This window comes from Serinus canaria, chromosome 12 (assembly GCF_022539315.1).
Source record: "Serinus canaria isolate serCan28SL12 chromosome 12, serCan2020, whole genome shotgun sequence".
NCBI classification, from domain to species: Eukaryota; Metazoa; Chordata; class Aves; order Passeriformes; family Fringillidae; genus Serinus; species Serinus canaria.
This window is the reverse complement of record NC_066326.1, coordinates 15571576-15598233: the sequence shown is the minus strand read 5'-3', so window position 1 is coordinate 15598233 and position 26658 is coordinate 15571576. Positions and strand designations below refer to the sequence as shown.

Below are 26658 nucleotides of genomic sequence, written 5' to 3'. Positions count from 1 at the left end.
GGCTGCAGGGTGCTGGGCTCACCCCTCGGCTCCAGTGGGTGCCCTACCAGCAAAGCCCTGGCTGCAGCCCTGGAGGAAGGGGCAGCAGGACAGACAGACTGCTGGACAGCTGGATCTTAGCTGCCTTTCTCTTTCTTTTCCAAGGTTACTACTTCGAAATCCCCTCCATCGGCGCCATCCGCATTAACACGCAGGTACAGCCGAGAGCCAGGCAGGCAGAGCCCCCTGGGCTGCCCTGCCTGGGGGAATTCAGGCAGCCCCAGCCCCACTGGGGAGAGCCCACGGGCTGGCAGTGAGTGTGGCAGCAAACTGGGGAGCCGAGCTGAGCCCTCAGCCAGGCCCTGCACTATTCAGTAATTCATCTTCTGCAGCTCCCCACGGACCTGCTGCCTTTTGAGTGACTAATTATGAAACATCAGGCGTTAATCAGCACAGAGCAGAGCTGAGTGCGGGCAGGGAGTGAGCGTGGGCAGGGCCAAGCCTGGCAGAGCTGCTTGTGTCTGCCCCACACCTCCTCTCAGTGCCTCTTTTCTGCCCCTTTTCTTTATGGGATGTGCGCGAGGTGCCTTGAGGGCAGGTGATGAGGGCAGGGCAGGGCTGGCATTGTGGCACAGGGGCTCCCTCCCCGCCCAGAGATTTTCCTTGGCAAAGGGAAACCTGCCCCAGGAGAAGATGGCAGCCAGGGAAACAGTAGTGATATGATGCAGGCATGATGGAGCAATCCTAGGCCCAGGAATGGCTGGGGGGCTCTGGCTGGTGCTGCCTGGGGAGCCCCTGCCCTGCCTGTGCATGGCCAATGGTGAGCAGCACCTTGTTTGCATCTTAATGGGCCTGTAGGGGTCCCAGCTGGAGCCAGTGCCCCCAGGTTTGGTGGCTGCCAAGCCCCCTCCCCAAGCTCAGCCTCACTCCATTAACATTGTGGGGTGTGCATAGGGACAAGGGTGTGCTTAGGGACCAGGCTGGAGCAAGGAGACATCTAGTTCCCATGTTGTCCTTTCCCGTGTCCTGTGTCCCTACAGGAGTACCTGGATGTGCTGGGCAGACCCATGGTCCTGGCTGGGAACCGAGCCAAGCAGGTCCAGTGGACCAATGTCTACCAGGATGCCCTGGTAAGGGCCCTCCAGCCCTGGGGTGCAGGGAGGAACCCCAGCCCCAGGGTCCCATACAGCCCCAGGTGCAGGCTGGGGTCCCCACCCCTGGGTCCATACATGGGGATGTGGGTGGGGACTCCAGCCCCAGGGTGCAGCTGGGGACACTGACCCTGGGGTCCCACAGAACTCCAGGGTGCAAGTGGATGGGGACACCAGCCCCAGGGTCCTGCACAGGACATGCCCCATCTCCCCTGTCAGGGGAGTAACCCCCTCTGCTGCCCACCCCCAGCCCTGGGTCCTGAGGCAGTGAGGGCCATGGGACATCATTCTGTGCTTCTGCAGGGGCTGGGCCTGGTGGTGACAGGAACGCTGCCAGTGTTCAACCTGACGGAGGACAGCAGTGACAGGAAGGTAGGAGACTGCTGCCCCCGCACTGGGAGCCCTGGTGTGGGGCCTCTGTGGGGTGGGGAAGGTGCCCTGGTGATGTGTTTGTGACTGCAGGGGGGACACTGCCATGCCTGGGGTGCCGCCTGCTCTGCACCACCTCCCTGCAGTGACACCAGGGGTGACTGCCATCCCTGGGACCCAAAATTACCTTGGCTAATTCTCATAGTTCAGCTGGGACAGCTGACAGCTGTGAGTCCCTGGGGGGTGCAGTGTCCCATGGGGACTCCTGGGGGGCTGGTACATCCCACCCTGTGCCCCTTCAGTACCCAAATCTGACCCACACGTCCCCAGAAGGAGAAGAGATCGGTCCTGCTGATTCCCTGTCCCTGGACTGGGAACAGCAGGGGGTGTGGTGGCAGGGGACAGCCCTGGTCCCTCTCACCTCCATCCTGCATTTCCTTCCAGAACCAGCTCATCCTGGGCGTGATGGGGATCGATGTGGCTCTCAATGACATCAAGAGGCTGACGCCGCGTTACAACGTGCGTGGGGGCCCCTTCCCCTCTGCCCCTGACCTGCACTGCCTGATCCTGGTGGGGAATCCCTCTGATGGGAGCCCCCAGCTGTGCCCCAGCACTCCAGAGCACCTCCAGCAGCACTGGCACCTAGTAGGAGCCGTGGGTGCAGGCAGGGACTGGGACAGGCAGGAGAGCAAGGATCAAAGCTGTGTGATGCTCTGGGACTCGGTGCAGAGCCAAAACCCTGGTAGGGTCAGCAGGGAATAAACGCTACAGGCCTGGGGAAAGGAGCAGTGGGGAAAATCCAGAGCCAAACTCTCACCCCAGGAGTGAGTGGCAGATTGCATTGTCCTGAGAATAGAAATAAATGGATAGAGTGGGCTGAGCCCTGGGAATGATGTGGGGCGCGCTCTGCCTGCAGAGGTGAGGGTGATGACACCAGCACAGTGTGTCATGCAACAGAGCCACCTGGTCAGCCTCACCCCTTCTCCTGTCCTCCTGCAGCTGGGGGCCAATGGCTACGTCTTCGCCATCGACCTGAACGGCTACGTCCTGCTGCACCCCAACCTGCAGCCCCAGGTGAGCAGGGGCCCAAAGGGGCAGCAGCCGTGCGGATTAGCCAGGCCCTGGGGGCTTTCCAGGGTCCTTAGGACTTAATTGTGGGGTTTGTGAGGAGTTAGTCTGGACTCAGCAGTGGTTGCAGGAGCCCTGAGCCCTTCCCTGGCTCTCCCTTTCTTCCTGCAGATCATCAATTTCCGTGAGCCAGTGACACTGGACTTCCTGGATGCTGAGCTGGAGGATGAAAACAAGGAGGAGGTGAGCAGACCAGGGGCAGCTTCTGGGGCACAGGCTGCCCCCCTCATCTGCAGTTGCAAAGGGCACTCAGCCACTCCAACCTGCCCTGCAGAGAGTCTCATCCTCAGGGTCCTGGTACAGCTCCCATGGAGCCACAGTGGGGACAGGAGCTGGGTCACTGTCCCCTGGGTGCAATGAACCTCCCCAGGCTGCTCACCCTGCAGCCCATGGGTGCCCACAGGTGCGTGGCCGGGCTCTGTGGCCCTCAGTTGCCTCCTCTGTGTCCCACAGATCCGGAGAAGCATGATTGATGGGAATGATGGGCAGAGGTTCATCAAGACCCTCATCAAGTCCCTGGACGAGGTAACTGAAGGGGAAGGGGGTCACAGCTGGAACTGTCGCTGTGCTGAGCACCCAGAACCAGCAGTGGGGATGAGGGGCTGTGTCTGGCACTGGGCTGGGAGCCAGGGCCCTGTGGCACTGTGCCAGCAGAGTCCTGGCAGTGCCCAGGCCTGACTGGCTGCCTCTGGCCCACAGCAATACATCGACGAGGTGTTCCGGACCTACACATGGGCTCCCATCAAAAGCACCAACTACAGGTGAGTGTCACAGCCAGTGCACCCAGACTGCCCTGCCCTGCCTGGATCCACACCAGCACAGGCCTTGGGGCTTGTGCCTGCAGCTCCCCAAGGCCACCAGGGATGTGTCCCATGGGCTGTGAGGTTGCAAATGCACTGCCACACTATTGCACACAGGCAGTGATGTGCTGGAGGGCACTCCTGAAAGGGCTGCCTAACAGTCTTAGGCACTGTAGAGCTCCAACACAGCCCCCAGGACTCCAGACAGGCTGCAGGGCTGGCATGCAAGGGGCCAGACAAGTGACACCTCTGCCACCCCCTGTCTGCCCAGCCAGGGGCTCATGCAGGTCCCTGCCTGCTCTAGGGTGGGTGACAGTGACATGTGTCCACCCTGAAGCACAGGCAGTGTCTTTAAAGCCAGAGGAGAGCAAAGTTCTGCATTTATCACCCAGTTTGCACCAGTTTGGACCAGCAGAAGTGTAAGAAACACCCAGACATTGTCATTTCTCAGCTCACACCGCCTTCATCCTGGGAGGAGCCTTGTGAGCCCCCGGGTTTCCCTGCAGTGCCATGAGAACAGGGTGCCACCAACACTGAACAGAAAAAAGCCACCACCCTTTTCCTGACACTGTGGTTTGGGTGCCAGCAGCTCTGCTGTGCTGGCTGCAATGCCCAGGCTGTGCCCCTGGTGCCAGTGCAGACAGGGTTATCTGAAGGGCTGCTTTAGGGAGGAAGCCCAGATCCCAGTGGTTCTGTTGCAGGTGTTACATCCAATGAGAGTCAGGAATGTGGTCCTTGCTCACTTATTCCTGAAAATACCTGGCACAAACACTGTCACCAAAGGGCAAGGGCCACTGCAGCTGGCACCAGGGAGTCCAGTTCCCTCTGGCAGCGTGTCCTGTGGGGTAAGCAGCCCCAGCACCAACTCCTGCTATCTTCTTTCCCACCCTGTCCCACACCCTGCATGCCAGATTCCTGGCTGGCAGATCACTCTTGTTCCTGACATATCTGGCTTCTGGTGCCTGTATAATGGTTGTCATTGGTTTCTCCAGTCTGGGAAAGTTTTGTCCCTCCTTTCATGGGCTGTGTCTCTTAGTGCCTTCCTCACAGGGATGTCATGTTCCTCTTCCACATGCATCTCCCTTGGTTCCTGGGCTGGCACATCCTGCCCATCTCATCCCTGGCTAGGCAGATGTGCCAACTTCTGTGCCCATGTGTGCCCCCAGCACAGCCCTGGGTGCTCTGGGCATGACTCTGGATACCCCAGGATGACCCTGGGTGCTCTGGGGAGGACTCTGGAGACCCTGGGTGCTCTGGGGATGACTCTGGATGCCTCAGGATAGCGCTGGCAGCAGTTCCTGGAGAGAAGGATGCAGCAGGCTGTGCAGGAGGCCAGTGGGGCTGCTGCCTGCCATCGCCTGGGTCAGGCTGCTGCCAGCAGGTGCCTGGCAGGAATTGGGAGCTGGCCAAGGATTCTGGGTGGGTATAAAGCCTTACACCAAGTGTCTGCTCTCCCTCTCCACAGCCTGGGGCTGGTTCTGCCTCCCTACAGTACCTACTACATCCAGGCCAACCTCAGCGACCAGATCCTGCAAGTGAAGTGTAAGTAGCCCCTGGCTCTCCCTGCTGCCCTCTCACACTCTCCCTCACCCCACGCCAGTCCGTGGCTGTCAGGGGGAGAAACACAAACCAAAGGCTTGGGAAAGGTCATAGGGATCACTGTGAGAGGCAAAATAAAAACTAAAGCTAAGAGAGGCGTGAGTAGAGGTGAGCACTCAGAGGGAAAGCGAGCTGCCTGCCTGGGGTGCCCCGGGGGCCGGGGTTTGGTCCGTAAGCAGCCCTGAGGCTGCAGGCAGGCGCAGGCAGGGAGGTGCTGCCTGTTGGCCTCCCGGGGACGAGGGATGGCGCTGTGGCAGCCGGATCATTTGTGAGCCTGGGGAAGTTTGCATGGATCTCTTTAATTTCCTTTGGTTTATTACGATACTTTGGTTTCAGTTTAAGCCATTTATTCTTTTTATGAGTTTGGTTTCGGTTGGTTTCAATTTTTGTTTGGAATTAATCTGTGTACCTGTGTGTTAGCCTGGCCCCCCTTTCTCTCTCTTTCTCTTTCCCCTGACCCTCGAGCCTTTTCCCCACCTCAGGTCCACGCTGCTCCCAGGGGCCCTCTCCCCCATGGGAGAACTGGACCCTTCCCCTCTCCCCTCCGGTTCCCCCCGTTTCTCCCCCTTGGCCGGCCTGGTGGCCCGACCCCAGCCCCACTCCAGATCCAGCCCCTGCCACCCCATCCATCCATGGGCAGGAGCCCTGTGTCCCTGTGGGGACAAGGCCAGGCTGTCCCTGTCCCCGGGAGGGGGGATCCCCCCGTCCTCCCCAGCTCTGCCCACCGTGCCGTGCATGCCCCCTGACTCAGTGAGGACATTTTGATATCAAGACTGTTGCAACTGTTTGCTACTGATTCTCATTTTCCTTTGGAGTATTGAATATATATCTATATATTTCTCTAGTTATATCTTTGCATTTTTTTTTTTTTGTTCTTATTTCACCGTGGCCTTTTATTTTCCTTTTGTTACTGGGTTTTTCTTATGTTTTCTTTTCTTCATGTCGTTTTTTGCAAGAGGTTTCCTTTTGGTATGATTATAGTACACAATATTTTTATTCAAACGTCGATTGAATAAAATATTGTTTGTGCCCCCCTTCCCCCTTTCCACCCAACCCCTTTTTTTTTTGTTTGTTGTTTTTTGTTTGTTGTTTTTCTTGCTTTCTCTCTATGGTGGATTCACACAGTACCAAACATCAAAATGAAGGGCAAGTATTTTCAGTCTCAGACCACTCACCTTCACCACCCCGTCCCCTGCCCCGTGTCCAGTCCCCCCCAGCCCCCTGCTTGCCCATCTCCCTGCCCGTTTGCCACGCCGAACCTGCAAACCGCCACCAACTCGCCCTTCCTCCCTTCTCCTACTCCTCTTCCTCCTCCTCTCCTCCAGTTCCCCCTTTATTTGAAAGCAACATGTCTTGTTCTGTTCATGAGAGCTTTGTCACGAAAATCCCACTCCCTCCCTGCGCATCACTCCCAAACCTGGTTCGATATCGTTCAAGAGCCGATCTTGTATGAAACTGCCCTTTTGACCCACGAGGATTTTGTAGCTAGTTGGATGCCCTGCTCTTCCTCCCCAACGCTGCCCCTTCTTGCTCCTCTTCTCCCGCTCGTCTCCTCCAATTCCTTCTCCCCTTCTCCTGGCTCCTTTGCTTCCTCCTCCCCAAGACAACTCAACCTGAAAGGGATAGGGCTGTGCAGGGACAGGGGGCTGTGGGGTGGGTGCCCAAAGGTGGCAGGGATGGAGGACAGGTGGGGGCCCAATCCATCAGCCTCCGGGACAGGCTTTCTGGGGAAAGCCTGCAAGCAGAAATGCTCTGCAGAGATGGGATGGGACCAGCTGGGGCAGTGCCTCCCAGCTGCACAGGTGACGGTGAGCCTGGCCCCAGGGGCACGTGGGATGGCTGAGCCCAGGGGTGCTACACTGCCTGCCCCCACAGCTGCTCGGTGGCCATCCCCCCTGCTCTGGGGACCAGCATGGCATGGTACAGTGTCCTGTACCACTGAAGGTACAGTGTCCTGGTGCCGTCTGTGCCCCTGGGAGCAGCCAAGTTTGAGCCCAAAGTCCCACCGAGGCAGGCCGAGGTGCCACAGTCGGTCTCCCCCTGCAGTGGAGCAGGACACCACCCATGGGACACAGGATTTGGCCCAATTCCCTCAATGCCAGAGGGGCCTCCTGACCCACAGCTCCCACACAGCTCCACAGTGGGCCAGGGGACACCCAGCACACACGGTGCCCACGGGACCTGCCACCACTCTCCATCCCACACAGCCCCCAGCACACGGCACCCATCAGCAGCCTGGCAGCACCCCCTCCCTGGCACAGGCAGGGAAACAGCTTGGGGAGGGCACTGCAGCACAGGAGGTGCCATGGGGGCCAGGGCCAGGCGAGCAGGACAGTGGGGAGGTGGAAGTGACACCCTCAGCCCTGTTCAATCAGCCTTGAGTTGCCTCCTCCCAGCGCCCCTGTGATGGCAATGCTGATGGACCAAGTACGAGTGTTTGTACTCCTCCTTCTCCTCCTCTTCTTCCTCTCATCGGCTTGTACCCAGACCCTGCCTCCAGCCCTCAGAGAGCAACAGTCCAACCTCTGGCTGTGCCGTGCAATGCACCAGGAGCTGGCGGGAGGGCAAAGGGGTGGCGGTGCCCCTCGTGGCGGAGATGTTGTCCCAGGGGTGTCCCATAGCACCCCTCCATGCACCCCCTAACCCAGCTCGTCCCCGCGAGCTGAGCCCTGCATCCTCTGTCTCTTCTGCCGGGGGCAATCCCAGAGACACCCCAAAGCTACTGGGCTGCACCCCGTGTTAAAGCAGAGCGCGCTGGCGGGCGAGCGCGGATCCCCGTCCCATGGGGGTACCACCGCCCCGGGGAGGGAGGGGGCACCGGTGCCCGGCAGCGGAGCCCGTCAGTGGAGCCCGTCAGCGCATTGCACGGCCCTGCAGCAGGGCGGGAGCCTCTGGTTGGACTGTCCTCGGCAAGGTTCCCCTCTGGCCATGTTGATGCCTGAAAACTCCCTTTATTTTTTTTTTTCTCCCGACAACCGAGTGTTCTGGTGATCCTCCTCCGGCCAGGAGCGCAGCATGTGGTTCCCTGCCCTCGCCCACCACCCCTCCCCCGAGAGAGAGACGTCCCCCCGCCCTCCCGAACATGCATATATATATATATACATGTGCGCACATATATATATGTGTGTGTGTCTGTGTGTCCCTGCGTACCGGCCGCGCGTACGCACCGCGCGCCTTCAGCCCGCCACCGAGCAAATTCGAGCCGAGATGGGCAAACCTCTCCTGATTTGGCTTAACCTTCCTTCCCGTGCGGTGCCAGCAACAGCAGAACGGCCTTTTCCTTCCTCTCTTGTTACCAAGAGCAGCAAATGCCTTTTTCTTTTTTTCTATTTTTTTTTTTGTTCCCTCCCCCCCCCCTCTCTCTCTCTCTCTCTCTGTCCGTCTCTCTCCCTCCTGGCCCCGGCGCCCCCGTCCCCGCTCCCCGCCGGATAACCTTCCCTTTCTGTTGCAGATTTTGAATACCTGCTGCCCAACAGCTTTGAGTCGGAGGGACATGTGTTCATTGCTCCCAGGTAGCTTTGCGTGTGCGCTTGCCGAGGTGTGCATCCGCCCCGGCCCTGCTGCCGACCCCACCATCGCCCCCATCCTCGCCTCATCGTGCCTTGTCCCCGCTCCCCGTGCCCTGTGGCTGTGTGTGTCGTGTGCCCGCTCGGCCGCGGGGCTGCCGCCGGGACCCCGGCCCCGCCGCGCCACCCGGTTGCATCCAGCACAGTATATATCTATACATATATATATGCACCCGGTGCAGCCCGACCTCTGCGCGTGCATATATAGGTATAGTTTCTGAAAATCCTGCCGAGCGAGGGGCCGCCGGCCGCATCATACAGTCGTGCTGGCTGCGGGGTGGGGGGGAGAAGGAGGGGGAGGTTTCGGCCCAAATTTGGGATGCCCAGGGGGTTTGGGGACATGAGGAGAGCGTAGCGGCCCCCTGACGGAGAGATGTGTCCCCTCCCCTGGGCCATGCCGCCCAGTCTTGTCACCTAGCAGGGATGAAGGGCCATCCTTCAATGGGCTGTTTGGGGAGCCCCATGGCTCCGCCAGCACCCCGCCCTTCTCGCCACTACAGTGCAATCTCTGACCAGCCCTAATTAACATCATCAGCTAATCACTATCTGCTCATAGGTCGTTATAGCAGCTAAAAGTCCTGTTAGGGGACGTTTTGCAGTGCAGCTTTTGGGGATTGCAGTGGGTTGAGGTCCAGCCCAGCCACCTGCGGGTACACCCCACCCTCCCGGCCCACAGCAGCAGTCACTCATACCAGCTCTGGGTGAAGCAGCCCGGAATGTGCAGTCACTGGGCAGCGCTGCCGTTCTGGGGAGCTGAGTCCCCAGGCCCTCTGCTGGGCACTGGGAGTGAAGTCCAGGACACACGGGATCCAAAGCAAAGTGTGAATGAGAAACAGGAACACAGTTATTGAAAAGTGGCTGTAAGCACACCGAGGGGATGGATAGGGAGGGGATGCCCAAGGCCCCAGGAGCGGGGCTGCGCCCACGGTGCTGCTCCGGCTGCAGTGCCGGCCTCCGTGTCCGGTGTGGGGCTCTGCAGACGCTGGAGAGAGCAGCGGGTGTGGAAGTCAGGGCGAGCCCTTCGGTATCCCCAGAGCGACTCCTTGAGCGCCCTCGGTGCGGTGGGCGCTGCCCGGCGTGGGCAGGGGCAGGGAGGGGCTGTGGGTGCCCAGGGCGACTGTATGATCGGCTGCCGGCGCTGCCGCGCCCATGGGCCTCTGGAAATTTTCAGAAACCGTATATCCCTGTCCCCCGTGGGTGTGTGAGTACCTGTATCTGTGCGTGTCGGTGGAGGTATTTAGGTGGCTGTTCCTCCCCGAACAGGGGTTGAGGGGCCGGGCCGAGCTGGGCAGGGTGCCTCACCTTTTTCAGCTGCCCTGTGGGCATGCTCCCTGCCAGCCTTTGCTCCCTTTGTCCTCTGAATTACAGTTTTGGCAGTCAGGAGCTTGGCGGAGGGGTTGTGAGTGGGGGAGCCCTGAGCACCCTGGCACTGTTAACAGCCACACTGCTGAGGTGGGAGGCTCTTGGCACACTGGGGTGGCACTAACCTGTGCCACCCAGTCAGAGTCTTGTGGTGACCAACAGGTTACAGCTGTCCCTGGCATCTGTGGGGCTGAGAATCTGTGCTCAGGGTGTCCCAAACTGAAGCAGGGACATGGCACCCACCATACTGCCTGTACCAGGAGTGTCTCAGGGCCAGTGATGCCCGTGTAGCAAGCACCCTTCTTCACCAGCTGGGGCTCAGCCAGCGCCCAACCACCTGTGCAAAGGGCACGGGTATGGCCTTGTGTGTCTGTCTGGTGCTGCCAGTGCAGCTGTGGAGAATCCTGAGGCAAATCCCTGCTGCCACCCACAGTGGAGCCCAATCCCTGGGGTGCCACAGGGGCAGGGCAGGGTGGGCATAGCCCCACAGGTAAGTACGGTGTCAGAGGCACCCAGTCCCACCAGTAGCCCCAGCAGTACGGGGAGAGATGGACTCATGGTTGTCCCATTCTGGGCAAACCAGGATCCATCAAAGCTTGCCCTGGCAGAGGTGGCAGCACCTCAGTGCCAGTGACAGACCCAGTGACTGGTGGGACACTTCTCTGGTGGCACTGCAGGCAGCAGGGGCTGGGTACCGAGCAGTCTGCAGAGATGCCCACAGCCAGTTCCCCTGACGGGGTGACACTCCCAGGAGAGGTGGCATGTCACCACCTTTGTGTCCCTGTCAAGCCTGGGTGCTGGCAGCACAGCCAGCGCCGGCCGTGCCGTCCCCGGGGCAGAACTGACCTTACCTTTTCCATCCCCACGAACCACAAACCTTGTCCCCCAAACCCCAGAGAGTATTGCAAAGACCTCGACCTGTCGGATAACAACACCGAATTCCTGGAAAACTTTATTGCCCTCATGGAAAAGGTGACCCCAGACTCCAAGCAGTGTAAGTAGCTGGGGGGGCTGCTGGGGGGTCAGGGGTGGATGGGGATTCAGGGGGAGATGGAGCAGGGGATAAACTGTGCTGGGGTTGGGGTCCTGGGAGCTGCTGCAGAGTGGGTGCTGGGACAGAGCTGGGGACATGGGTGGCCCTCATGAGGTCAGCTTTCACCTACTCCTCCTCTCCAAGGTGACAACTTCCTCCTGCACAACCTAATCCTGGACACGGGTATCACACAGCAGCTGGTGGACCAAGTCTGGAAGGACCAGGACCTCAACACGTAGGTGGAGGGGAGATGGCCCAGGGTGGGCAGCACTGTCTTGGGACAGATGTGGGTTGGAATGGGCTCTGGAGGCAGGGGCAGAGCAAAACCCTGCTGATGGTTGGTGTACCTGGCCCCTCTCCTTGCAGGTACAGCCTCTTGGCTGTCTTCGCAGCCACCGACGGGGGCATCACCCGTGTCTTCCCTAACAAGTGAGTGCTGCCCTGCACAGTGACATGTCTGCTCCTGCTGGGCAATCTCTGGTGGGACCAGAGATGGAGTGACAGTCATGGCTGTGGCTTCTCCCTGCCAGGGCCGCAGATGACTGGGAGGAGGAACCGGAGCCTTTCAACGCCAGCTTCTACCGGAGGAGTCTGGACAACAAAGGCTACATCTTCAAGCCACCCTACCGAGATGGTGGGTGCCAGCTCAGGATGACAGGGTGTGACCCAGGCTGCTGCTGCTGGCTCCGTGTGTCCCCTGATGTCACCCCTGCCTTCCACAGCTGGCTACCGGGGGCTGGACCTGGAGAACAACACCATCGGGATCCTGGTGAGCACCGCCGTGGAGCTCAGCATCGGGGGCAAGACTCTGAAGCCCGCAGGTAGGCAGGGAGCTGGGTGCCCTGGTGGCAGGTTGGGGGTTCCCTGCAACCCCTCCAGGCTACAGCTCACCCTGTATCCCCACTGCCCCAGTGGTGGGGGTGAAGCTGGACCTGGAGGCCTGGGCTGAGAAGTTCAAAGTGCTGGCGAGCAACCGGACAGACCGAGACCAGCTGGGCACCCGCCGGGTACGTCCTGGGGCTGGCACAGCCAGGGAACAGCAGTGGAGACAGGGCAGGGAGGGAGCTCTGCTTGCTGGGGGGCACTGCTGGGACTCGCTGCTTGTGGTTGGAATGGGTTTGTTCCTCAGGGTTCCTGTCCCCAGCCTCTGGGGACACCACCCTGCATGTCCCCTTCTGGCTGGGAGGATCGCTCTGGAGGGATGACCGTCCTGCTAACCTGTTTCTCTGCCCTGCTTTTGTTTGACAGTGTGACCCCTCAAGCAGCTGTGAGATGGACTGTGAGGCCAACAACAAGGTGGGTGGTGAGCAGGGGTGGAGGCCCAGTCTATGGAATGGCTGGGAGAGGTCCCTGTCCCCTGCTTACCCAGCCTATGCACCCACCTGTTGTCTTAGATAACTCAAGTTCTATCATCATCATAGTACGAGGATTTCATATTATCAGAGCTTCATACCTTCTTAATGTTGCTCACAGGCAGCTCCTCTACACACTGACTTCTCTACGTCCTCACAGTAATCTGACTCCTCTCACTCCTCTTTCCTTACTCTTATATAGCACTAGTTCTTATTGATTACAGGTGTGGCCTGTTAAGATCAGGCCCACCTCCAATCTTCAGCAACTGAAACAGCTGCAACTTACTGGGGGACAAGATCACCCTCTACGCCCACCCTGTGCCCTGCTGCTTCCCAAGCTCAGCCAGACCCAGCCCACCTCTCAGGGATGAAGGCCTGGGGGTTGACCCGTGGACCGTAGACCCCCTGAGAGGGCTGTTAAACCCCCAGGGTGGGTGGTGTCTCCTGCTCCCTGCACCCAGCATGAGTGCTCCTGGCACTGAAATGCATCTGAGGCTTGGGACACCATGCTGCCCCCCTGCCTGACAGCCTGCCACCCTCCCCTGCTGGTCCTGCCTTGCCCTGGGCACGGCCAGGGCTGGATGACACTGCCCTCCTTCCCCAGGACCTCATCTGTGTCCTCATCGATGATGGGGGCTTCCTGGTGCTGTCCAACCAGGAGGACCATTGGTACCAGGTGAGCAGTGCCCGCAGCTCTCCTGGGCAGGGATGCCAGCCAGGAGCTCGTGGCTGTGACACAGCCCCACCCGAGTCCCCTCCAGGGGAGTCCGTGCCAAGATGGCATTTGGGTGCAGATTTGGTGTCCCCATTTCAGGTGGGCAAGTTCTTCAGTGAAGTGGATGCCAACCTGATGTCTGCCCTCTACAACAACTCCTTCTACGCCCGCAAGGAGTCCTATGACTTCCAGTCTGTCTGTGCCCCCGAGGCCCCCAGCAACACGGGCGCGGCGCCCCGCGGCGTCTTCGTGGTGAGCACCCACGGGGATGCTGCATTCCAGCTGGTCTAGGAGCTCAGGGACCCACAAGTGTGTCCCCAGTGCCCCCCATAGGCACCTGCTGGCTCACTGTCTCCTCTTTACCCACAGCCCACTGTGGCCGACCTCCTGAGCCTCGCCTGGTGGACCTCGGCTGCAGCCTGGTGAGTCCTGCCGTGTCCCCTCCCTGGGGCCATTCCCACTGGGGAGTGACACTGGGGTGTCCTTGGGGCTGGGACACCTGACGTGGCCACGCTTTGCTTCCCCAGGTCCCTGTTCCAGCAGTTCCTGTACAGCCTCACCTACAGCAGCTGGTTCCAGACGGGTCAGTGCTGGGGAGCTTTGAGCCGGGAGTGGGCAGGGCTGGGGGGGTTGGTGGCCTTTGGCCCACAGCGCTGTGCTGGCACAGAGGAGGTGGTGGGAGACGGCATGGAGGCCAGGGAGACGAGCTGCATCATGAAGCAGACCCAGTACTACTTCAGCACCGTCAACGCCACCTACAACGCCATCATCGACTGCGGCAACTGCTCCAGGTGGGTCTGTCCCCACTGTCCCGCCCTGGCAGGGCTGGGGACACCCCTGAGGCTGCCTGTGCCAAGGTGCCCGTGCAGCACCTGTGTGGGGGCAGTAGGAGATGCTGTGCAGCATTAAGGGGGACTGTGATACCCGGAGTGGGGGGGGAACAGAGAGGAACAGTGGTGTCCCCGTGGGCTGGGGGTGATGGCAGAGGGTCCCCAGGGATCCTTTGCGTGGAACCAAGCCCTGGAAGGCCATCAAGGCCATCAGTGCTGAGTCCCTGGGCAGCCCCTCAGCATGGGGATGGAGAGGAAGGTGGAGATAAGGATGGGGATGGAGGCCAGGGCAGGGAATGGGGATAGGGACAAGGCTGGGAATGAGGATGGGAATGCAGACAGGCATGAGGTCAGGGATGGGGATGAAGCTGGGGATAGGGATGGGGAGGAGGACAGGGACAGTGATGAAATTGGGTCTGGGGAGATGCTGCAGAGTTCAGCAGGGCTGGCACTGGCGGCTGGGGGGACTGGGGCACAGGGTAAGGGGAGTCCCTCTGCCTTTGCACCCCCAGGCTCTTCCATGCACAGAGACTGGCCAACACCAACCTGCTCTTCGTGGTGGCTGACAAGCCCCTCTGCAGCCAGTGTGAGTCTGTCAAGCTGCTGCAGGCAGAGGTAAGAGGTATCCTTTGGTGGCTCAGCTGCATCCCACAGGGATGTGGTGGCAGTGAGCTGGGGGGGCACGTGGGATCTCTGGGAAAGGCAGCAGGGCAAGGACCTGTGGAGTTTGCTGGGGGTGGAGGGAGCTGGCCCGTGGCCAAAGGGGCAGGGGGTGCCCTACAAGCCACCACTGCCCTGTTCCTGGTGGTTTCCTTGACCTGCCAAGCCCCCCCGAGGGACCCCAACCAGTGCGAGCTGGTGGACAGGCCCCGCTACCGGAAAGGCCCCCACATCTGCTTCGACTACAATGCAACAGTACGTGGGGCAGGGGAGGGAGCAGGGCTGGGCTGGCCTGGGGAGGGGGGGTATCCCCTGGGCAGGGGGGCAGAGCCATGAGGGGTCCCCCTGGGGGTGCCCCACTGGGGAGGTTTGGGCAGTGGGTTCCCTTGAGCAGGGAATGGAGCCATGGGGGGATCCCAGAGGAGCAGAGCTGAGGGGGAAATGGAAAGGTGAGTGCCTCCCCTGGGGGGAACAGAGCCATGGGTGTCCCCCAAGGGGGACAGGGCCATGAGGGGATCACCCAGAAGGGTGAGGGGACCCCTCTGGTGGGGGTTTGGAGCCCAGGGAGGAAAGGGAGGAGGGCTCAGGGGCCCCGCGGTATTCCCTGCAGAGGTCACAGCTCTGAGGGGTCCCTAGGAGAGCAGTGCCATGGAGTGCCCTCCTGGGGGAAAGCGCAGAGCCGCGGGGGTCCCGGGGAGAGCAGCAGCAGGGCTGGCCCCGGGGCTGTGCTGTGGGGCTGGAGGCTCTCAGGACTTCAGGGAGCTGGCAGATGCCCCTGCCAGGGCAGTGGGTGCCCCAGGAGTGCCGAGGCACTGCTGGGGGTGCCCCATGGCCCCTCTCTCTTCACCCACCCAGGAAGATACCTCAGACTGCGGCCGAGGGGCTTCCTTCTCCCCCTCCCTGGGGGTCCTGCTCTCGCTGCAGCTGCTGCTCCTCTACTCCAGCACCAGCCGGCACCCACTGCCCCCGGCCGCCTGCCTTTAGCCCCCCGGCCGCCCCCGCCAGCTCTCTTTTCTTTCAACTTCCATCTCCATGCCCCTCCCCGGCCCGGTGGAGCGGGAGCGACGCCCCCTCCGCCGCCTCGGGGACCCCCCGGTGCCGCCCTGCTCTCCCCGCCGGCCGCAGCCAAAGAAGAGCCGGGGTGCGGGCAGGGGCTCCCGGCAGAGCGGGGACCGGCACGGGGCCCCGGCGTCGCGCCCTCCCGGCCCCTCGGACTTGGAAAAGTGGCGTCGGTGTCCTCCGCCCGCGACCCCCCCCATCCACCTCGCCTATTTTTTTAGCCTGAAAATTTTAAAGCAGATCTTTCTACATCGAGTTTCCAACATTTTCACCTGGAGACCGGCGGGGTTTATTGTCAGCAACGAGGACACATGGGAAAACAAACGAAAAAAACAAAAAGAAAAAAAAAAGGGAAAAAAAAAAACGGTGGGGGGGGGGAAGGAAAAAAAAAAAGAAAAAAGAAAGAAAGGACTTGACTGTGCGGGTCAGTATCATTTGTTCTGGCGGTACCGGCCCCAGGGCGTGTGGGGCAGCTGCAATCCCTGCGGGCTCATCCCTGCGGGCTGGGGCTGGCAGGGACAGGGACAGGGACAGTGGCCTTTGCCTGCGGCACGATGGAGCCCCGGCCCCTCCGCTGGGGTCAGCCGTCCTTGGGCACAGATACTGGCGTGAAAAGGAGGGAGGGAAAAAAAGCATTTTGTTTCTTTTCCGTTCTGCAGATCACTGTGAATCCTGCCCGCTCAGCCCTGCCCCCCTCCAGCCCTGCCCAGCCCCCCTGCCCTGCCAAAGAAAGCGCGCTGGCCTGGCCGGGGCCGTGCTGCTCGGCCCGGGGGACATGCCCCGTGTCCCCAGGGGGTCACGCCGTGCCGGGACGTGCCGCACGTCCTCGAGTGCCCCGCGGAGCGGGAGGTGCCACATGTGCCCAGAAGGGCCGTGCCCGAGGGGCCGGGGCTCTCTCCGGGGGTGTCATCCCCCAGTCGATCCACCGGGTGCCGAGGAGGGGACAGCGCGGCTGCTCTGCCCTGGCACCCCGCAGACCCCGCTGCACCCCACAAACCCAGCCCGGAGAGTGCCGGGGGCTGGAGGGACCCGGAGCAGGGTGACGGCTGTGACACCCGGGGTGCCACACCCCCCCCCCCCCCCCCCCCCCCCCGCTGCTCCCGGCAGTGCCGGGGGTCCCTGGGCAGCCCTCACCCCCCGGGGCACCCCGCTCAGAGCCACCCCATCAACCGGGTCCAGGGGAGCCCCCTAGGCACGGCCACCCCGGGGGGGCTGGGGAGGGCGCCAGGAGCTAATTAGTGCTGGGGTTAATTAATGGTCATTCTGCTTGTAGCTTTTTCAGTGTGTGTTTGGTTACTGTCTCTGGGAACCGTGTTTGAACAGATGGCTCTGTGTTACCGGGAGTGTGTGTACTTCTGTAGTCTAGTTAGGTGCTCTGCCAGAAAACCACCACTATACATACCTATAAATATATACATATATAGTCTATTTTAAGTTAAAAACCAATGAGACAAACGGGCGGCACCGTGGCCCCGGGCCCCCCGTCCCACCGGGGTCACCTCCTGCCCTGTCCCCACCCGAAAGCTTCTCTCTGCTCATTCAAAGGCATTGGGTTTTTAATTGATTTTCTTTAATTTATTTTTAATTTCTTTGGGTTCTTTCTTTCTTTTTTTTTTTTTTTTTGTACAGAAGAGTTGGAAAACTAAAAAAAAAAAAAAAAACAAAACAAAAAGACGATTTGTAAGATATTGTGCGTGTGACTCCTTGTAAAATATTTTCAAATGGTTTATTACAGAGACTCAGTTATTAAATAATGTTCATATTTTCACTTCACAGGCGGTGGCTGCGTCATTGCCCGGGGCCGTGGGCACGGCTGGGGGGGCACAGCACGGGGGGGGCACAGGATATCGGGGGGCTCCCGCCAGATGGGACACTGCCCTCAGCCCTGCTGCACTCGGGGGGCAGGGACACGGGACAGGGACAGCGCAGAGCCGCGGGCTCACAGAGTCCGCACGCTGCACAGAGGGGCTGGGGCACAGCGGGGACTCAGCCCCCCATCTTCCCGTGTCCCCGCAGGACCGTGTCACCCTTCCCACGTCCCACTCCATGCCCGTGTGCCCGCAGCCATGTCCCGCCGCTGCAGGGGGTCAATGTCCCCTATTGCCCTCCGTGTCCCGTCCGCCCGTGTCCATACCCCCATTTCCCGGGGTTTCTGCTCGCCCTGTACGCACCCCCATGACTGTGTCCTTCAAGCCCCGTAACCGTCTTCTGCCATCCCTCTCCCCGACGTCCGTGTGGCTCGTTTGTCCCATGTCCTCCCGTTTCGTGTCCCTGTCTCCCCTCCGCGTCCGTGTTCCCCCGTGTCCCCCGGTCGGGTGTCCCGTGTCGACCCGCGCTGCCAACGTGGCCGGACTACAAGTCCCGGCGTGCCCCGCGGCGCCTTGTCCCCGCCCACACGGCAGTCCCGCCCCGGCGCCCCCGTTCCGCGCATGCGCAGCGGCCCTGTTTGTCCGCGCCCGGCCTGGCCCAGCAAAGGGTCTGAGCGCGGCCTGGCCCGAGGCGGCCGCGGAGGGAGAGACCGGGGCCGGGGCCGGCCGGGGGCCGCGCGGGGCCCGGCGCGGGGAGGCGGGCGGGTGGGGCCGGGCAGCCCCCGCGGGGCCGCCCCGTCCCGCCCGCGGGGCCGAAGATGCGGCGGTACCTGCCGGTGGCCCGGCAGCACTTCCTGGCGGCGCTGGCCGGCACCAGCGTGGTGGTGAAGTCGCTGAGCGCCGCCGTGGTGCTGCTGTACCTGCTCTCCTTCGGGCTGGACACGGCCTACGGGCTGGGGGTGACGCCCGGCTACCTCCTGCCCCCCAACTTCTGGGTGTGGACGCTGTTGACGCACGGGCTGGTGGAGGAGCGCGCCTGGGGGCTGGCGGCCAGCCTGGCCACGCTGGGCACGGCCGGGCGGCTGCTGGAGCCGCTCTGGGGCGCGCTGGAGCTCCTCGTCTTCTTCGCCGTGGTGAACATCTCCGTGGGGCTCCTGGCGGCCCTCGCCTACTTCCTCACCTATGTGGCCTCCTTCCGCCTCCACTATCTGTTCGCCGTCCGCATCCACGGCGGCCTGGGCTTTCTCGGGGGGGTCTTGGTGGCCCTCAAGCAGACGATGGGGGACAGCACCGTACTGAAGGTGCCTCAGGTCAGAATGAAGGCTGTCCCCATGCTCCTGCTCCTTCTACTGTCTCTGCTGCGGCTCGCTGCCCTCGTCGAGAGCAATGTACTGGCCTCGTACGGCTTCGGGCTCCTCTCCAGCTGGGTCTATCTCCGCTTCTACCAGCGGCACAGTAGAGGCCGCGGAGACATGAGCGACCACTTCGCCTTCGCCACTTTCTTCCCCGAGATCCTGCAGCCCGTGGTGGGTCTGGTGGCCAACCTGGTGCACAGCGTGCTGGTGAAGGTGCGGGTGTGCCGCAAGACCGTCAAGCGCTACGACGTGGGTGCCCCGTCCTCCATCACCATCAGCCTGCCGGGGACGGACCCCCAGGACGCCGAGAGGAGAAGGTACCTCCTGCCCTGCCCAGGGGGATTGTGTTTAGGGACAGCCAGGGTACAGTTTAAAATCCAGCTAAGGAGGAGGGGGGAGATTTAGGTGCAGGGGCTCAGGAGGACCTTTCTTCATGTGGTCTGCCATGGAGGTGGTGAGGAGCATTTCAGGGAGCTGGTGGGACATTATCTTGCTCTTCCAAATGTGGAGCAGCAATGGAAAAGCAGCAGAGATCCTGGGAAACGGGCAGACAAGGTTGGGGTCCCTGCAGAAGAAAGGAGGACAGCCTGGGACAGTGACAGCCCCTACTCGTGGCAGTCTTCCACCAGTTGGAAGGCCAGGGGAGGGTAGTGAGTCAGCCCCACACAGCCAGCACTGGCCTTCCCGAATCCTGGCAGGAGGGTTTGGACAGGTGCTGGCACTCCCTTTTCCCTGCCCTGCTTTATGCCTTTATTCCCCATTTCCGGAGCTGCCCTTATGCTGACTGCCTCCAGTTGCACCACGTAGCATGAAAACTCCGTGTGAGTAGTCTGGGAGCCGGAGTGGATTTTTGTGGAGCAGTCCCAGGCGCTCCAGGTCTTCCCCAGCACTGCTGAACCCACCCTTTCCTGCTGGGAGGAAGCCAGGGACTGACTTGCACAGTGGCCCACGGGGCACAGCCGCTGACCCGGGGTTAACCTGCCCACGTGCCCTTGTCCTGCAGGCAGCTGGCCCTGAAGGCTTTGAACGAGCGGCTGAAGCGCGTGGAGGACCAATCAGCCTGGCCCAGCATGGAGGATGATGATGAGGAGGCGGCAGCAGCAGCAAAGGCCGACAGCCCGCTGCTGCCCGAGCCCGGCACGGCCGGGAAGAGCCCTGGCCAGGAGTCCAATCTCATCAGCTTCCAGGACGCCCCGGGCCAGCTGTGACCGGGCCCTTCCCGCCCTGTCTCCGTGGGAGAGCTGCTAATCCCCCTCGCGTCCCGCACGGCCGGGGGCGGGGACTCCTCCCGCGGCACAGGCAGGGGGATACCTCATTCCAACGCTTCGCTGCTGCTCACGGCCAGCACCTGGCACCCGGGACAGTGACACTGCTTCCACCGTGAGGATAGGGATTCCTGGAGCCTCTCCCTCAGCCGGGGCAGGCCGTGGAGTCGGTGCAGGCAGCGGGGGCTGTTCTGGGAGAGGAACACGGGGCTGATCCCTACCCCAAGCCGCTGTGCTGGCCCTCGTGGGATCGAAGTCAGCTTCTCCTCTGTGCCAGGGCTTGGCCAGAGCACTCAACACTTATTTTCTCCTTTCTGAAGGTAGTTTTGTCCCTAACTGAGGCAATGGGAAGGCTAGTGGGTTTCTCTTCCGAATGTCTTTCTCATGGCCTCCCCCTGCTCCAGCAGGAGCTTGCCAGGGCCGGTGAGAAGTTTGTTGGGTAGGAGGGGACAGGACCCTGGGCAGGAAGAGGCCACCCAGCCCCTCATGGTGGTGCTCCAGCACTGCCAGCTCCAGGTTTTCATGGTGGGGATTCTCTCCTCCCTCTCCTGCCCCCTCCCCCTGCGAGGAGCTGCTGCCCTTGGCTGCTCCCCTGCTAATCCGTTTGCCAGATTACACTAGAAGCTGGAATTAATTTTACAGTGGGACTCTAGCTGCTTCCTCTGGCAGCAGGTTTTCTTTCCTGCAGGTAGAATATGGGCTCCCCCTTTCTTTTCCCTCCCTCTTTGTTGACGGAGTTTTTTTCCTGGATGGAGAGGATGCTCCCTGTGACAGCCTCCACAGCTCCTGATCCAGTGGGCAATTCCCAGCCCTGGATGCGGATCAGCAGTGTCATGATTATTTTTTTAAAAGGACCACACGAGAAGGTTTTGTCAAATGGGAAGAACACAGACCTTTGGGTATCAATAAAGAGTTCTTTGAAAGCGCTGGCTCCTGCAGCAGAGCATGGGCAGGGTGGGGGACCCGGCCCAGAGCAGCCCCTGGGGGCTCTTGTCAGGAGGCTGGGGAGGTGGTTTCTTCCCAGGTGCTCCCAGCAGGGAGAGATGTCTGCCTGCACCCCAAAAGTCATCCCACCCAAGAAGTAAGGAGGGCTTGTTGCACTCTAGCTGCCTGAAATTTTTATTGAATAAAAGCTCTGGATACAGAGGAATTTTTCAGCCTGGGAGCTGCTCCCAGCTCTCCAGCCCTGCCGGGAGCAGGATGCGTGCTGGAAGGAAGGCTGTTGTGCCAGCAAGGAGGTTTCTTCCTGCCTTCCCAAGGGTTCATTGCCCAGGTCTGTGCCTCCCACCGTGTTCACACTGTTCCCTATGCCTTGCTGGCTGCATGTTCACAGCCCGGCTCAGTAATTTGCTCTGTAAACCGACCCCACCCCATCAGGCCGAGCCAGCCCACGGAGGAGGGGTTTGTGCGTGGCAGTGGGTGTCCAGACCCAGGGCCTTGGGGCAGAGCTGCCCCCTCTGATCCCAGGAACTGCCCGTGCCATGGGCACACACCTGCTGCCGTACCATTACTCGCGTGCCACCACCCTGCCCCAGCCCTGCCAGGGCTTAAGCCACAACCATGCCCTGCGTTCTCCTGTCAAGCTGCCCCCGTGGCAGGAGAGGCAGCGTGGTGCCAGCTGCAGCCTCCCAGGAGAGAAGCAACCCCCTGCCCTCCTCACCAGGATGGCCCCCACCCTGCCTGCTCCAAAGCAGCCCTGCGCCTGCGTGGGAAGGGAAAAGAAGCAGGAATCCTGATTGAGCCCTCCATTTCCCAGCACTGAGCACCAAGCTGCCACAGGGACTGGCAGCTTTACCTGTGCCAGGGAATATCCCCACCGAGGCAGGGTGAGGTGTCGCACACATCTGGAGCGGCTTCTCCCCAGGGACAAGACACTACGGACAATCCAGGACTAAGGAAAGACAAGTAGGTAGAAACCAAGTTCCAAGGAGACCCTGTGCGAGCAGGGAGGCTGCCAGCTCTCTCCAAGGGGAGGCCCAGCTCGCTCTGGGAAGTTCAGGTCAGCATCAAGCCCTCAGTGCTGGCTCCGTTTGCGGTACAGGTACGCATTGCTCACCTGGTTCATGATAACCAGGCTGGTGATGAGGGGACACAGCATGGCGAGGTACCACGAGGCACCGGTCACCGTGGTGGTGAACCAGAGGGAGCACATGCCCAGCATCAGGCTGGCACAGCCCAGCAGGTAGCCCACGAGCCCTGAGGTTGCGTGGTACAGCTTCAGCTTGGCCAGAGTCCAGTTCTTCATCAGCTTGGGGTAGAGCAGGAGCACGCCCCCGGCGCACTGCCCACTGGTGTACAGCACGGCCAGCAGCCCCGTCAGCCCGTGCCAGGTGACAAAGTGGCCCTTGCCGTTCAGGTGCTTGTTGTAGGTAATGATTCCCAGCCCCAGGAGAGCACAGAGCAGGGCGAGCAGCTGCAGGGCCCAGTGCACCCACACTCGGACCTTGCGGGAGAAGGAGCGCAGCAGCGAGGTCTCCGGGGAGAAGATCAGCAGCGCTTCCGTCATCAGGAACGAGAACTGGGGGACAGAGGGCAGCGGCACTGGCACCGGACAAACGCCCCTGCGCCTCGGCTCCCGGGGCTGGGCTCAGCCTCCCCTCACCCGGGGCTCCCGGGGCCCGGCACCCACCGCCCGGGATCAGCCTCCCCTCACCCGGGGGCTCCCGGGGCTCAGCATCCACCACCCAGAGACTCCGCCGGCACGGCCCCTGCCTCCCCCGCGGCAGCGGGCGGTGACCGGGGCAGCGGCACTTACCGCAAGGGCCATGAGCAGCGGGTGCCAGGAGAAGAGACCTAGAAGGGAAGCGCAGGTAGAGGTGAGCTGAGACATCCGGCCCTCCCCGCGCCCCGGGCCCCGGCCCCGCCGGCACTCACTGGATCCGGGCCGCGCCAGCACGGCCACGGCGGCGGGGAATCCCAGCGCCACGAGGTGCGCGGCGGCGCCGGAGACCACGCGCAGCGAGCGGTACAGGCGGGACTCGGTCTCGGCCGTCAGGGCCATGTTGGCCGGGCGGGCGGAACCGCCGCTGCCGACATGGCCGGGCAGCGGCGCGGGCTCCGATTGGCTGAGGCGGGCTGTCCGTCAACACTAGAGCCCGCCCCGCCGCGCTACGCCGTCCTGAGTGGCGGGAAGTACTGTCGCTCAATGTCGGGGCACGCCCCCCCATGCGGCCCTGTGATTCCGCGAGCGGCGCTACGGTGGCCGGCGGGGCTGGGCCGGTGCTTGGCCGCTCGCGTCCCGCCATGGGTGGCCGTATCGAGTGCGTGTTCTTCAGCGAGTTCCACCCCACGCTGGGGCCCAAAATCACCTACCAGGTGCGGGGCGAACGGCCCGGGGCTCGCAGCGCCTGCCCGCGGCGGGGGGTGGGACTGGGCCGTCGGGAAAGGGAAGGGGGCGCAGGGACAGGGGGCGCTCCCCGGTGCGGGACGGGGCTCGGCTGGAACGGAGCCTCCTGTGCCGCTGCAGGTCCCCGAGGACTTCATCTCCCGGGAGCTGTTTGACACCATCCAGGTGTACGTGATCACGAAGCCCGAGCTGCAGAACAAGTTGATCACCGTGTGAGTGCGGGCAGAGACCCGTCCCTGCCCGGGAGCTGCTGTCCCGCCCGGCTCCGTGCAGAGCTCAGCCCGGTGGGGTGGCACTGCCGGCGCGCTGGGCTCCGGGCCCTGGGGACAGCAGAGTCACTGCGGGTGGGCGGTCACATTTGGGGGTGGTTGGTGCTGTATCTCCTGCTCCGCCAGCCTTAAATCCAGGAAATCAGCCTGTGATTTGCGCTCTGAGCATATAGGGCATCATTTTTCTTGCAATATAAAGAATCCTACCTGCAGAGCCGACTGGGAGCCATCCTTGTGGGGGACTCGAGGCTCCCTGAGGGCACAGGTGCAGGTCACAGGTGTCCCCACAGGACGGCCATGGAGAAGAAGCTGATCGGCTGCCCCGTGTGCATCGAGCACAAGAAGTACAGCAGGAACGCTCTGCTCTTCAACCTGGGCTTCGTGTGCGACGCCAGAGCCAAGGCCTGCGCGCTGGAGCCCATCGTGAAGAAGCTGGCTGGCTACCTCACCACCCTCGAGGTGAGGCTGGGCACGGCCAGGCTGCCTCCCCACCCACCCCGCAGAGCGTGGGCACCTCAGCAGGGTCCTGGAGCATGTGGGGGCCACTGGCCGTTGCTGGGACAGGGGCTGGATTCACAGTGAGGAGGAGATTGTGCTGGTTTCCTACAGATGTCTTCAGTTCTAAAGGGGAGCAGGACCTGGGCTTCTGTAGCCAGTAATCCTGTGGGAAGCTGCTGACTTGACTTTCTGCTCTTTTCAGCTGGAAAGTGGATTCATCTCCAATGAGGAGAGTAAACAGAAGTTGGTTCCCATCATGACCATCCTGCTGGAGGAGCTGAATGCCAAAGGGAAGTGCACCCTGCCCATAGGTACGGCGAGGACAGGGCTGTGCTGGGAGACAGCTGGGCCATTCCCTGCCCAGGTTTGCTCTGCCTGTGCTGCTCCCTGCAGCTCCCTGCCTGTCTGTGCTTGGATCTGGGGGTGTCTGAGCCAGCCTTGCCCTACCTGGCTCCAAGGGAGAGGTGGGATGGGGTTATGGGCTGCCAACACCCTGTTCTGTGTGCCATTGTGGTGTCCTGGGATTGTTGGTTACAAGCTCCTGAGGGAGCACTGTTTTGCACAGAGATTGAATCTTCTCTTTTCCCGGGCAGATGAGTCAAACACCATCCACCTGAAGGTGATTGAGCAGCGCCCAGACCCCCCCATTGTGCAGGAGTATGATGTCCCTGTCTTCACCCAGGACAAGGATGACTTCTTCAACTCCCAGTGGGATCTCACCACGCAGCAGGTCCGTCTGCTTGACACTTTGATGGGGATCTGTTTCCAGACCACTGCAGGAGTTGGGCTGTCCTAGAGATCCCCACATTATGAGCAGGTTTTGGTGCTGCCCTGGGCTTTGTGCTTGGGCCTGTGAGCAAATAATTCACCAGCACAAGGTGAAACCACACCTGGGGATGGACCCTGCCCATCCCAGCTTCTCCCAGATGCAGGGGAGCTGCTTGGGCTTCAGGCTGATGCCTCAGTGCTCTCTGCCTTTTCCCTCCTGCCTCCCCACTCCCAGATCCTTCCCTACATTGATGGATTCCGGCACGTCCAGAAGATCTCTGCCGAGGCCGACGTGGAGCTGAACTTGGTGCGCATCGCTGTGCAGAACCTGCTGTGAGTGCCTGCAGGGCTGCCTGGCCAAAGGGGGTGGGGGCTGCCACAGGGCTCCTCTCACCCTTCCCTGTCCATCTGCAGGTACTACGGGGTCGTCACTCTTGTCTCCATACTCCAGGTGGGTCGGGCTGTGGAGCTGTGAGCAGGATTTGGGAAGTGTCTGGGGAGGGGAACAGCGGGGTTGGAGTGGGCCAGGCCTGTCTGTCAGAGCTACAGCTGAGCAGAGCTGCTTTTCCATCACCCTGCAGTACTCCAATGTCTACTGCACCACACCCAAGGTCCAGGACCTGGTGGATGACAAGTGCCTCCAGGAAGAGTGTCTGTCCTATGTCACCAAACAAGGTACAGTGACGCTGCCTGGGGATGCTGGCCCAGGCAGGGGGACAGGGCAGCTGAGTGGTGACTTGTCATTGCAGGGCACAAGCGAGCCAGCCTCAGAGATGTCTTCCAGCTGTACTGCGGGCTGAGCCCTGGCACCACCGTGCGAGACCTCATCTCCCGCTACACCCTGCAGCTCCAGAGGGTGGATGAGAGGTCAGAGCCCTCCTGATTAGTCCCTGAGGGCCGTGGTGGCACTGGGGGTGGCAGAGACAGTGAGCAGGAAGAGCTCAACCCTGCGTCTGTAGGGTAGGAACTGTGAGGCAGTGGTGGAGCTTGTGGAGCAGAAGGGAATGTGGGGAGCTGGGGCATTTGGCACCTCGGCATTGTGGTCCCAGTCTCTTTCCTCCTCATTCCCAGGAGGCTGATCCAGTTTGGTTTGATGAAGGGCCTGATCCGGCGGCTCCAGAAATACCCAGTCAAGGTGGCCCGGGACGAGCGCAGCCACCCCGCCCGGCTGTACACAGGATGCCACAGCTACGATGAGATCTGCTGCAAGACGGGTATGGATCCGTAGGACCCACAGGATCCTCTGCTCCTGCGCGCCCCAGGGCTGCTGGGAGACATGGGCATGTCTGCCTGCCCACGGCTGGGCGCTGCTCCTGGGTTCTTGCCCCTTGGGAGCCTTCAAACTGCAGGGAGACGGGACTGTGGGCCAGGCTCTTCTCCAAGCCAGACTGCCAAGCCCATGTTGCCAGGGGCAGGGCTTGGGGACTCCACCCAGCCCTCTGATAGCGCTGCCAGGTGCCCCACTGACCCACAATGACACCCTACTAACACCCCACTGCCTTCCTCCCCAGGCATGAGTTACAAGGAGCTGGATGAGCGCCTGGAGAATGACCCCAACATCATCGTGTGCTGGAAGTGACGCAGCCCTCCCTAGAGCTGTGTCCCCTCACGCGTCCCCGTTGTGTCCCCTGCTGTCCCCGCCACGTGTCCCCGCTGGCCGCGCCCGCTCCTCCGCGCCGCCAGGGGGCAGCAGAGCCCGCCCCGCTCCGCCGCTGCCGCCGGCCCGCCGCGAGTCCTCCGCGCCGC

The 26658-nt window shown here is 61.6% G+C and overlaps 4 protein-coding genes across 6 annotated transcripts in view; 3 read left to right on the top strand and 1 right to left on the bottom strand.

Annotated features, from left to right (window-relative positions):
• Window positions 1–16128, top strand: part of CACNA2D2 (calcium voltage-gated channel auxiliary subunit alpha2delta 2) — a 211223-nt gene extending 195095 nt beyond the window's left edge. Inside the window, exons 14-38 of one of the 3 annotated variants that reach the window (XM_050979402.1) lie at window positions 145–194; window positions 1020–1109; window positions 1434–1502; window positions 1944–2018; window positions 2499–2573; window positions 2739–2810; window positions 3081–3152; window positions 3327–3388; window positions 4893–4969; window positions 8478–8538; window positions 10851–10948; window positions 11132–11222; window positions 11354–11416; window positions 11518–11621; window positions 11710–11808; window positions 11900–11994; window positions 12236–12283; window positions 12944–13015; window positions 13154–13306; window positions 13424–13476; window positions 13582–13637; window positions 13722–13845; window positions 14397–14506; window positions 14711–14799; window positions 15400–16128. In XM_050979402.1, coding sequence (XP_050835359.1) covers window positions 145–194; window positions 1020–1109; window positions 1434–1502; window positions 1944–2018; window positions 2499–2573; window positions 2739–2810; window positions 3081–3152; window positions 3327–3388; window positions 4893–4969; window positions 8478–8538; window positions 10851–10948; window positions 11132–11222; window positions 11354–11416; window positions 11518–11621; window positions 11710–11808; window positions 11900–11994; window positions 12236–12283; window positions 12944–13015; window positions 13154–13306; window positions 13424–13476; window positions 13582–13637; window positions 13722–13845; window positions 14397–14506; window positions 14711–14799; window positions 15400–15528 — 2087 coding nt within the window. In that variant the 3' untranslated portion in view covers window positions 15529–16128. Of the gene's footprint in view, window positions 1–144; window positions 195–1019; window positions 1110–1433; window positions 1503–1943; window positions 2019–2498; window positions 2574–2738; window positions 2811–3080; window positions 3153–3326; window positions 3389–4892; window positions 4970–6151; window positions 10949–11131; window positions 11223–11353; window positions 11417–11517; window positions 11622–11709; window positions 11809–11899; window positions 11995–12235; window positions 12284–12943; window positions 13016–13153; window positions 13307–13423; window positions 13477–13581; window positions 13638–13721; window positions 13846–14396; window positions 14507–14710; window positions 14800–15399 lie in introns of those variants that run through there. The other 2 variants (XR_007778670.1, XR_007778671.1) reach the window with 2 other exon arrangements.
• A 1924-nt stretch (window positions 16129–18052) lies between these two features.
• On the top strand, window positions 18053–20954 carry TMEM115 (transmembrane protein 115). Its single transcript, XM_009091237.4, has 2 exons — window positions 18053–19083; window positions 19770–20954. The coding sequence occupies exons 1-2, from the start codon at window positions 18230–18232 to the stop codon at window positions 19972–19974; spliced, it is 1059 nt and encodes a 352-aa protein (XP_009089485.2). The 5' UTR covers window positions 18053–18229; the 3' UTR covers window positions 19975–20954.
• Window positions 20955–21132: 178 nt separating this feature from the next.
• Window positions 21133–23076, bottom strand: LOC103816968 (transmembrane reductase CYB561D2). Its single transcript, XM_050979415.1, has 3 exons — window positions 22906–23076; window positions 22787–22824; window positions 21133–22549 (listed from the first exon to the last, which is right to left on the bottom strand). The coding sequence occupies exons 1-3, from the start codon at window positions 23030–23032 to the stop codon at window positions 22046–22048; spliced, it is 669 nt and encodes a 222-aa protein (XP_050835372.1). The 5' UTR covers window positions 23033–23076; the 3' UTR covers window positions 21133–22045.
• Window positions 23077–23161: 85 nt separating this feature from the next.
• On the top strand, window positions 23162–26605 carry NPRL2 (NPR2 like, GATOR1 complex subunit). Its single transcript, XM_050979411.1, has 11 exons — window positions 23162–23346; window positions 23498–23589; window positions 23937–24105; window positions 24347–24455; window positions 24738–24874; window positions 25148–25245; window positions 25327–25363; window positions 25494–25587; window positions 25662–25779; window positions 25984–26126; window positions 26424–26605. The coding sequence occupies exons 1-11, from the start codon at window positions 23197–23199 to the stop codon at window positions 26489–26491; spliced, it is 1215 nt and encodes a 404-aa protein (XP_050835368.1). The 5' UTR covers window positions 23162–23196; the 3' UTR covers window positions 26492–26605.
• Window positions 26606–26658: the final 53 nt, after the last annotated feature.

Coding starts and splice junctions, on each gene's coding strand:
- TMEM115 (XM_009091237.4), top strand. CDS start 18,230: ATGCGGCGGTACCTGCCGGTGGCCCGGCAGCACTTCCTGGCGGCGCTG. Junction 19,084..19,769: donor CAGGACGCCGAGAGGAGAAG/GTACCTCCTGCC, acceptor CTTGTCCTGCAG/GCAGCTGGCCCTGAAGGCTT.
- NPRL2 (XM_050979411.1), top strand. CDS start 23,197: ATGCGGCCCTGTGATTCCGCGAGCGGCGCTACGGTGGCCGGCGGGGCT. Junction 23,590..23,936: donor CAGAACAAGTTGATCACCGT/GTGAGTGCGGGC, acceptor GTGTCCCCACAG/GACGGCCATGGAGAAGAAGC. Junction 25,246..25,326: donor ATCGCTGTGCAGAACCTGCT/GTGAGTGCCTGC, acceptor GTCCATCTGCAG/GTACTACGGGGTCGTCACTC.
- LOC103816968 (XM_050979415.1), bottom strand. CDS start 23,032: ATGGCCCTGACGGCCGAGACCGAGTCCCGCCTGTACCGCTCGCTGCGC. Junction 22,825..22,905: donor GCTGGCGCGGCCCGGATCCA/GTGAGTGCCGGC, acceptor CTTCCCTTCTAG/GTCTCTTCTCCTGGCACCCG. Junction 22,550..22,786: donor CGCTGCTCATGGCCCTTGCG/GTAAGTGCCGCT, acceptor TCTGTCCCCCAG/TTCTCGTTCCTGATGACGGA.